This window comes from Sebastes fasciatus, chromosome 1, assembly GCF_043250625.1.
Source record: "Sebastes fasciatus isolate fSebFas1 chromosome 1, fSebFas1.pri, whole genome shotgun sequence".
Lineage (NCBI taxonomy): Eukaryota > Metazoa > Chordata > Actinopteri > Perciformes > Sebastidae > Sebastes > Sebastes fasciatus.
In genome coordinates, this window is record NC_133795.1 from 15,056,984 (window position 1) to 15,067,746 (window position 10,763).

The following is a 10,763-nucleotide window of genomic DNA, read 5'->3' on the forward strand; positions in this document are numbered from 1 at the left end:
CTGTAGATAAAACATGATAAAATGACCTACGGCGCTCTTTCAGTGGAGAAACGCAATGAAGTACCCTTTAGAGTGGCCTTAAAACCGATAAAACATGATACAGTGGCATATAGGCATCCCTACATGCTAGAAAACTTTCTGTGCGCTGGTGCCTTTTTATTTTTCCGCCACCGCTTCCTGACGCCACAGGGACTTTTGCCCTGGCAAAACACAGTCATTAGGAGAGGCTCTTTAAACTAGTGATGTATAATTTGTGAATACGGATGCAGAGTCTACACATTCAATGCAAGAGGCGCGATGACGTCACTGTTGACCACCTCACAAAAATGACCTATCAGACAATGTTTTGATTGATTGAATACAGCGAAAAATGTCCATCAACAGACTATGAGATGAATTTATAGGAGTTAGTGTAGTGCAATGCATGATCCAAATAAGATTTTTTTTTTTGCATAATTCACTAGCCCTATTATACATAGGTCAGAGTAATTAAAAAATATTAAATATTTCATATTTTAAAATAAAAATTGTTAAGTGGTTGTGAAGCCTTTAAGGGGTATGTTATCTTTCGAGTGCTTTCTAATTATAGTCCTGATAGTCTGGTATTTTAATATAATTATGTTATGGATTAATTTACTTCAGCAAGAGAACATCATGTGAGGGAACATTTTCTGGTGATGGAACATTATTACAGCTGTGGTCCCATCCCACACATCTGTCTGCCGCTGTTCCTGATTTAAGTAATCTCCAACCAGCAGCTAATCCCGGGAGATGAGGGAAATGATGACGAGCTGTTGTGTTGCCTCGTTTATGTGTTCAAAACACGGTAACTGTTGATGTCTACCATTCATTAAAACGGTTTTAAAGATAGAACATTATTTTAAATACTTAAATATTAGGTAAACACAATTTTGTACGGTGATAAGACCATGAATTGTGAGACACGACTGACAATTGGACACCATGTTTGTACATGTGGAAAAAAATTTATTACAATAATTTTCCAAGTTTACCATTAATAAATATTTATGTTTACATTTCAGTGAAATGTATGATTTATCACTTTCTACACAGGACATTACACAAAGTCAAGAATACACATTGTTTTAGTCTTTGTAATAAAGCTCGAATAAGTTGATCTAGAAAAAGGAGTCTTAAACAGCAGTTGATACAACCTATCCATGGAGTTGTAAGTTCAATAATGATTCGATTGTATATAATATGGCAAGGAAAACAAGAAAAGTCAACATCTGGAAATCCTTGAAGCTCCCTTGACTGTTAAGATAGGCCGTTTTATTTAAAAACATTTCCGTTGGCCTAAGGCACAGGAATACTAAAAGTTTATATCAATCATACGTAACACATTTTAAACCCCATACGGTGATTTAAAGTTTTGAATTTAATAGTATACACTAAGGTGCATTTGATATTTACACCTCTCATTGCATCTGAAATCTAGCACAAAAGAAATATCTCTAGCAGACAAAAACACAATTTGACCAATCCAGATCTGTACATTGTGCGTCGCCCAGGAACTATTACAAATTAATCAATGATGTGTTTTCTGACTGAAACACGATGGCAGGGGAGTTCTTTTAATTTCTACATGTTCAGCATTTTAGTCTAACCTCAACTGAGCAGCTGTATTTTTACACAGCTGCATCTTTTCTGTGCCATTATGCAATTTGAAAATCATTTGCTTGGGACTTTGTCAATCAAAATGCAAAGGAACTCCAAAAATGTTGGTTTTAAGTTCAAAGAAAAACTGAGAAATCAGTTTGTTTTAGTATCCAGCCTATTGATTTTTGATAATTTTGGTAATAATTCTGATGTGCATTACGCCTTTTGTTACTCAGACACATTTATAGATCATATTTATAGGATTTAAGCTCAATGTTCCTTTCATAATAATGTTTTTTATTTTGTTTCAATGTGGTTTTAGATTGATTGACTGGGCCTTAAGAGTACAGTTCATGATTTATTGCAGAGCGGGCATGGGGTGGGTTCGTAGTGGTCCTCCAGGTTTCAGCACAAAGCCGCACAATCAGTGTCAGCAGTTAGAAAACATCTGGTGACATTTATACACACTTTGTGTATACTTTCATCCTCCTAATACAAATGTGTGTGCAGGCCCTCAAGCACCTAAATGATCCTGGACTTCTCTGCATCTCACTCCTGGTGGACAATACATTCATCCTCTAACCTGCATGGAAACTGGGAGGGAGGATAGGAATGGTTTACAGTATGTGCCCCCTGCTACAGCACAAATAATACTCTCCGTGCCCTTTGTGCAATGGTAACAGACTATATGAAGAGGTCGGGGTGCTAGTGAGCTTCTAAGAGGTGACCATCAGTTACAGGAATATACGATTTTGGTTAAAATCCCATTTTGACCGTACTTGAAAATGTAGACCAAGTTTCATAATTATTGAAGAAGTAGTGCCTGTTGAAGATTCCCTCCGTAGTTCAATGGCTAGTTAATGCTACTTTATTGGAGCAAAAAAGAGCCAAACAGAAAGACCACCAAAACCCGAACAAGATGTTAGCAAATCAGAATTACAGAAGGAGCAATAAGTGACTATATTGAATTCCAGCAGCATTTTAAGTGATTGTGTGTGCGTGTGTGTGTATCTGTAGGTGTGTGTGGTGTGGAACTATAAAGAAAAGTATGAGTAAGTCACAGTCAGGCCTCTCAGAGTAGAGTGTCATCTGTGCACCCTCCCTCGAGGCCGTAGCGGAACTCCTGCAGGTTGGAAACCCCGTAGAAATGGACGAATGCCGCTGCCACGACCAGAACATGAAAAATCTGATGAGAGTGGAACTAGAAGGAGAGAAAGAGATGTTTATGTATCAGTTTCATTCATTATCATTTTGCCTGTGTTTGATCAAACAAAGAAAAATACATCAATTGTCTACAGCTGTGTCTGAAACTGCTCCTTTGTTTGTTGTCAGAAATATTCACATTTGTTATCTAAAGGCCACTCAAAGCATTTTTGATGTCCCTTACTCGCGCATCTCACAGAACAGATACACTTCTGTGAACTCAACCTTTCAGTCTGTCTACTATTATATTTTATATTCTATATTTAGTTTTTTAATATTTACTTATTTATTATAGCTTTATTGTTTACTTACTTATTTATTATATCTTGTTTTGATTTGATTTTACTGATGCCTTGTTGTTTGCAGTCCCCTTTGCTGCTGTAATATTGCAAATTTCCCAGCTGTGGGACTAATAAAGGATTATATTTATCTTATTTTATATATATATCAGTCCACACTGACTCTATGAGATGCGCATTGGACGGAGACCCCCAGCGTTTTTGACGCTTTATGTCTATTTTTTCTTATTAAACTTATTTATATTGACGGATCTAATGCTCCCAGTCTGTCAGTGAGCTCGCCTGTTTCACTACAGGCAGATTCCCCTCACTTGCTGCGGTGGGCGGGGAAATAAAACCAATGAATCAATACATAGGCCTACAAACACTGTTGATTTCTTCCCATGGAGCTAACATGTAAACTATTTTGGTTCAGTAAATGTCTGCTGTCAGGGCAGAATGGTGAGCCGCTGTCCACCCAGCTCCGCAGCAGCTGCTGCTGACAGACGGGCAGAGACGCTTGCGGAAGACAATCAGTGTGGATTGGATGACAGAACGCTTACGCACCGTGATAAACTGCACTGTGTTCATCATGTAAAAATGTCTAAACATGGCATCTTTTCCCCTCCATTATGGTGATTGAAGTATAATATAAGTATTAGTCAATTTTATTATTTTTTGGGGGGAAACTAAACTGTTTGCACAACTAATCACCTATTATGTAATGTAAACACATGAAATACTAACCCAGATGTCACACTTTCCAGGAAAATAGCGTTCAGGGATCCTGGCTGCATACAGACCAGCACCAGTGATATACATGGCACCCATCAGGTAGAACCAACCCATCTGGCCGACTGTGGTGGCCTTAACAAAGCCCTCCTCGATGGTGAAATGCATGGTGGGGACAATGCCGCTTAATCCAAGACCCATGAACACACCTAAGAGAAGCATGGACTTCAGTTACTGTGTGCACTTTTGAAAAAGTCAACATCTACATTACAATTATAACCCAAAGCAAACATTACAGAGAAAACAGTGTATCTAAAAAGTGCACAATATCCTCGACTGGTTAGCACCTGCTCTTGTGGGTCTGTGACGAGGTGTAGAGAACCGGTCCCACTGGGCCACTATGATGGCGGCAATGCCGAGGACACATACAATGGTGAGGTAGATAAGTCGAGGCTGAGGGGAGCAATAGAACGAGTAGTACAGCCAGGGCACGAAGGAGCCCATGATCAGGAGGGCAATGCCCGAGTAGTCAAGCCTGAAGAGAATGGGGTGACACACAGACAACAGTTGAAGATCTGCTGGATGCAAAAAAGCTGAAGTTTTCTCATGTTTCTAAACACAAGTATATTTCTAAAAATGGTCAACAACTCTGCTGTGGATTTTTGATTAGTGACATTTTCACATGAACATCGATATGGTCCTTATGGTAATAGCTGGTAAATTTCAAGTCTATTCAAATCTGATAAATTGCAAATGCACGTATCTAGCAGCTTTAACTACAGATCATAATAAAGCGCACTGAACTACCATTTTGACCTGAATAATGATTGTGGGTGTATCCCTCATTAATTGTACTCAACTCTAGTAGTAGTATGAAGAAACATATGGATGCCTGATATTAAAAACCTGGCTACTCCAAGAGCAGTAAATCTAAAATAGTAAAATACTTTGACGATTGCTAACGATTCCTTTAAGACATACAAGGCCAGCGTGTGAGAAGCAGTGTGAGGCCTTACTTGGAGAAGGTGCGGGACACTTTCTCAGAGTGGCAGTAGACGGTATGAAAAAGCCAGGAGAAGCTGAGGCAGAGCACAGCTCCCAGGAAGAACATCCCGAACACCACTTTCTCTTGCAGCGGGGCCATAAAATACATGTTGGGCCGCAGCATAGTTAACGTGCCCAGACAGATGAATAAGATCAGCCCTGAGGAGAAAAAGAAGCCAGTTTTACTATTAGCCAACAACAGAAGAGACCAGAGCTAATTAGAGCTATCCAGTTCAAAAACATGTTATCCAACTAACTAGTTGTAAACCAGTAAAAGTTCAGAGTCTGCTGCTAAAACCTTATCTTCAACAATTTTAGGAATGTTATGTAAGGCGTTTTACTCTCACCTAACAGGTGAGTCCAGATGTTTCCTGTCTCAGTGTGAATTCTGAAGATGCTTCCAAAACAGGCCCGGAAGGAGGGCATCGGAGGCCGATGTCCATGCAGGAGGTAATCGTTGTCCTTAAGCCACTCGGGCAGGACATGGAAAGGGATGACCCTCCAGCGCCCCTCCCAAACCTAAAAAGCAAACATACATTTACAATTACTATATGGCTCCCACACTGAAAGCCGATGCAGTGATGATGCAGAGACTAATATTTGAATTTCAATTATCAGAGCTCAACAATAAGGATTGCCCGCTTGCCCGGGTCAAGTAAAATGCCACGTCAGGCTAGTAAATCTAGCGACTCATTTGCCCCGACAGAATTGTATTTTTCCGTAGCCGATGATGGAAGTAGCTAAGGAGTGAGCCATCTTATATATTATATTGCTGTTTTACCACTGTACAGCACTTTTGTTGTAACTAAATGTACTCTATAAATGAACTAAACTTGAAAATTGAGCCATCTCGCTTCCTTCTCATCTCTGTTGAGAGTTGCAGAAAATTGCGGCAGGTAAGGACAAAGTTTATGAGCTGAAGTGCAAGCGAGCATTTCAATTATCCTGGAAACAGAAGTTAAGTCGGGTGGCGTCAGAGGATGTGGGCGAAACTCTATGCATTGCGCAGTTGGCCTCAAGTTTGAAGGCAAGAGTTTAAGCGCTGATAATCTAATGAGATTTAAGTAGAATAGACACAATGTATTTTGTGTTATCAGTAGTTCTAAAAGTTCCAAAATATTTTTCAAGTTCTTCAGTGGCAGTAAAATCAACTCCTTACAATTTTAAAATATAATAAATAAGAATATATGTGAATTAAGAAATGTCTGTTTGATTTATTGTAAAATACCTTGCTCTTGTTCACTCTAAATAGCCACGTATAGCAGAACAAATTATGTACATTTCTTTTACCCCTGAAGCTAGCATCATCTCTCCGTCTTGAACATAAAGTAAGTTGGCCGGATCTTTTTGATCAGGTTTCTTCTGAATATCTAGATGCGGTTTGACACTATTTTACTGATCAAGAAGGTCTTTGTTGTAAACCGACACTTGTCTCCCATGGTGACTTGTGTGTGTCTTATACAACACACAACATGTGTCTGAACAGCATGTTGAGTTTCAGCTCATTTTACCGATGCAATATTTATGCTGGTTGCCAAATTGTGTAATGTCATAAGATCTTTTACTCTCCTTATTCTGCCACATTTGAATTTTTACCAACCAACATTTAACAATCACAATCAACTTTGTCGGATTGAGCTGAATATATTCATACCAGTAGTAACTATATCAATACTCGTCATTGTAGAAATCTGCATTCATTATTTCATGCTAAAGCTGAGGTTGGGAGCAAGGAAGTGAAGCCAGATTGGATAACATGTTCATACCAACCGCAAACGTGTATATTTTAGGTCCCTGCATCAACCTGAAAGTTTATTGAATTGAGAAGACATTTTTACCTTGTGTACAAACTCCTCCATCTTCTCCATGGCATGGTGAGCCTGAAGTGGTAAGGTCAGGACCTCTCCCACCTCATCATCCTCCTCGTCCTCGTCAGCAAGCATCGCGGCACCCTTTAAAAGGGATCACAAGAGAATACTGAAGAGACTGAGCTATATAAACTTTTTTCTGTGAGTTTTTTGAAACAGTCCTACCTCTGAATGGATGCCTTTAGACGTTGTCGGTCGCCCCCCTGCCTCCTCCAACAGTGGCCCCAGCTCCATCAGCTCAACATCTGGGACACGACAGTCCTCAGAGATCCGGCAGTCTGCATCACTTGCAGACCCGTTTCTGCCTGACATAGGGAGACTGCCTGATGACCCACTCACAGCCTCTGTATTCTGCTTCAAAAGGTACACTTCAGTTTCCTCCTGAAAAACCAGAATCACAATCAACTTTACTGGTTAAGCAGGTTGACATATACTGTTCAAGAAATGTGACTCCAGTTCTCAGTAGCTCTCAATATCCTCTGCACTGCAGAGAACAAATTAACAGAAAGATACAAATATAGACAGAGTTAAACAAAGACGATACAATACATAAAGATCGGCAAACATAATCGCTATTATATACAGGGCGCAAATGGTCGAAAAATAAAAATACAAATCTGGAATAGGTATTAGATAATAAGTAGATATGCATGATATATATGTGGCTGATATATTATTGAGAATTAATAAATGTAATTATTGATATCGTTACAATAATGGAATTGCAGCTGATATTTATGTCCAATAATGTGAAGCCTGTTTACAAAAGCTCCAGACGGGATTTCACCTGAAATGGGATCAGCTGTAAGTAAGTGGAAACTGTTTTAGTATTTTTTAAGGTCAATTCTTCTTATGTTTTTTTTAATATAGCCTATAGATGCTTGTCAATAAGGTCTGACATTACTTAGCCTACATGTTCAGGGTTATATTGTCACTAAGGGTGTATATCACAGGTTTCACCACCATACGAGATTATAGCAATTCTTTGGACAACGATATATTTGCTGCTATCACAAAGTTTTCCAAGATAAGATTTCAATTTGATTCAATTCAGGGGCCTACAATCGATATGAGACGATATCATATGCTTATTTAACAAAATCAATTACATTTATATTAACTCACACAAAGCCACTTAATTTCAGAAAAACAATCTATTCTTTTTAGTAGAAACAATGAATATAAATTTCACAATAAAGGTTTATCTTAAAGATTATGATCGATTGATGCAAGATATGTATCGATATTTTCACTTTGCATCGAAGATATTGGATCGTTGATCATTAAATTCGACACCCCTAATTATCACAAACAATTTTGCAACATTTAAATTTATTCTTTAACATTTTTTTATTATGAACAATGAAGGTGCTCTAATATAGCAATCAAAAAATGATTTTTTAAATAAACAAAACGGTCCTGAAATTACATATTGGTGCATTATTGATATTAAGTTGCTCTATATACAGAGATGGCTTTATGTGTGTGTATTGATGGATACAGTACATACAGTCTGCATATGTATAACAATGAAAGGATATTATGTCATGCTATAGTACAATGTGTATAATACACTATAATATATAGTGCAGTAAGGCTATTGCAGGGTTATTGCAGATCAATAACTAACATTTTTAAGTGATAAACATGTATCTAACTCTGAGACGATATCATTTGCTTATTTAACACAATCAGTTACATTTATATTAACTCACACTAAGCCACTTAATTTCAGGCATTTAAATGAAAAACAATCTATTCTTTTTAGTAAAAAATAATAAATATAAAGTGGGAATTTCACAAATTCCCACTTTATATAGCAATCAAAAATGTTTTTATCTTCCTTTTTCTTTTTTTAAATAAACAGGAAATCCTGAAATTATATATTGGTGCATTATTGATAGTAAGTTTCTCTATATACAGAGATGTATTGATGGATACAGTACATACAGTCTGCATAGTCTTACATGTAACAATGAAAGGATAATATGTCATACTATTGTACAATGTGTATAATACACTATAATATATAGTACAGTAAAGTGATTGCAGGGTTATTGCAGATCAATAACATTTTTAAGTGATAAACATGTATCTAACTCTGAGACGATATACAAAGCCACTTAATTTCAGGCATTTAAATGAAAAATAATCTATTCTTTTTAGTGAAAATAACAAATTACATATTGGTGCATTATTGATAGTAAGTTGCTCTATATACAGAGATGTATTGATGGATACAGTACATACAGTCTGCATACATATAACAATGAAAGGATATTATGTCATGCTATTGTACAATGTGTATAATGCACTATAATATATAGTAGAGTAGGGCGATTGCAGGGTTATATTGCAGATCAATAAGCATGTATATAATGTATCTAACTCCTGATTTAAAATGGCTGGTGATTAATCTGGGTCTCATGTTGAAAAACCTGTTTCATCGATCAGACCAGACATCAGTAGCCACATAACAAGAGAACAAAGGAGCCGCTTCACTTATTTACATTTATGTCACCAGACACAATGATTGCTCGACAAAAAATAGTAGCGACAAATACTCCAGATATAACCCATATTATATCTGACATTTGATACACGGAGGCTGAGGCTGAAACAACACAAACACTACGTTTTAACCGAGCAGAGCTGCAGCTACAGCAGAGCAGAGCTGCTGCTGCCGGACGGATGTTGATTAGCACAGCAGCAGCGGAGGGAACATAGAGTACAACATGTAAACAACCGCAGGATACCGACGACTTAACGCGAATCCGTAATATCTGTACGGTTAGGTACATCAAGGAGACTAATAACCTTGTAATGAAGAAGCACTGATACCTGTGTACGTTAGTAGGTCGCGGATGTCTCGTCTATCATGTTGCTAACGTTACCGTGTAGCTAGCAGCGAGCTGTCTGTCGCTAACCAGTCGAGCTGGTTCACTGGTCACTAAATAAACTCTCCAGCAGCGGGATTAAAACTCTTTTACGACGACACCGACGTGTACTGTTATCTAGGTAAACTACTATACTAACATCTGCTACGGTTATTTTAGTTAAATGGGTACAGGAGTTACCTGACAAGGTAGTCTTCTTCAAACCAGGAAGGTGAATTATTTATCGATATGCGAAACACAATCCTTTCCGGATGTTGAGTTGAGAGCACTTCCGCAAACCTAAAGCCCTATCCTCCTTTTTCAAAATAAAAGCACGTAGAAAAACAAATATCTTTACATAGTTTTAATCAGCAAAAGCCTTCATTTTTTTTAAACATTTACAATGATTTACAACATGTGCATACGGGAATAATATTTAAGATTTACAACATGTACATATGGGAATAATATTTTAAAAAAATATTTTAATCGTATATAATGCATCTACTATTGTAAGTCTTAGTGAAGATTATAACAATATTGCAGTCAAGTATCTTGCATTTAAAATATATATACACGCACACACACACACAGTTAAGCATTTTTTTCTATTTAGAAGGTATGTCAGACCATATAAAATGTAGTCTATCTAATACATTTCAGAGACAGGAAGCACTGTATGACAATGTTTCACACATCAGATGTATTTGAAAAGCACAATAACCAGAAATACTGTATGTGTTGACTTCAGTGACTATCTTGGGGATATAATTCACAGTGAACAAAGCAGAGAGTGAGAAAAAACATACAGGGTGAGATAAAAGCCTCTGATGTTCAGATGGCTTCTACTACTCTGACAATAAACTTACACTTGTGTATTTTGTATGGTACACAGTACTAATACATAAATCATTTCCTCAACTAAGCAAATAACAGTCGGCAGTTTAAAAAGCTTCCCAAAAAACTCGTTGCATTCCTAATTGCCTTATTTTCATAAAGTATTTTCTTAATGACCACCTTATTTACATACACACCTCTCAGGTGTGCACACATTGCAAAACCAGGTAGATGTCAATATAAAAATTGAGCCGAAACAATAGGCGATTTTAACAGCAGACATTTTGACTTGACATAGTAGAAAA

General features: G+C 37.4%; 1 protein-coding gene across 2 annotated transcripts; it reads right to left on the bottom strand.

The window, feature by feature from the left end:
- Positions 1-966: 966 nt before the first annotated feature.
- On the bottom strand, positions 967-9,937 carry adipor1a (adiponectin receptor 1a). Of its 2 annotated transcripts, none has more exons than XM_074631848.1 (8): positions 9,823-9,937; positions 6,911-7,126; positions 6,716-6,829; positions 5,225-5,396; positions 4,850-5,036; positions 4,181-4,368; positions 3,849-4,042; positions 967-2,821 (listed from the first exon to the last, which is right to left on the bottom strand). In XM_074631848.1, the coding sequence occupies exons 2-8, from the start codon at positions 7,055-7,057 to the stop codon at positions 2,693-2,695; spliced, it is 1,131 nt and encodes a 376-aa protein (XP_074487949.1). In that variant the 5' UTR covers positions 7,058-7,126; positions 9,823-9,937; the 3' UTR covers positions 967-2,692. The 2 variants fall into 2 exon arrangements, with proteins under 2 accessions (XP_074487949.1, XP_074487959.1); XM_074631858.1 differs by lacking the exon at positions 9,823-9,937 and adding an exon at positions 9,563-9,813.
- Positions 9,938-10,763: the final 826 nt, after the last annotated feature.

What these genes read in the sequence shown, in the direction of transcription:
- adipor1a (XM_074631848.1), bottom strand. Translation starts at nt 7,057, where the DNA reads ATGTCAGGCAGAAACGGGTCTGCAAGTGATGCAGACTGCCGGATCTCT. An exon ending in CTAAAGGCATCCATTCAGAG is followed by an intron (nt 6,830 to 6,910) that starts GTAGGACTGTTT and finishes TCCCTTTTAAAG; the next exon opens with GGTGCCGCGATGCTTGCTGA. An exon ending in CTGGAAAGTGTGACATCTGG is followed by an intron (nt 2,822 to 3,848) that starts GTTAGTATTTCA and finishes CTCTCCTTCTAG; the next exon opens with TTCCACTCTCATCAGATTTT.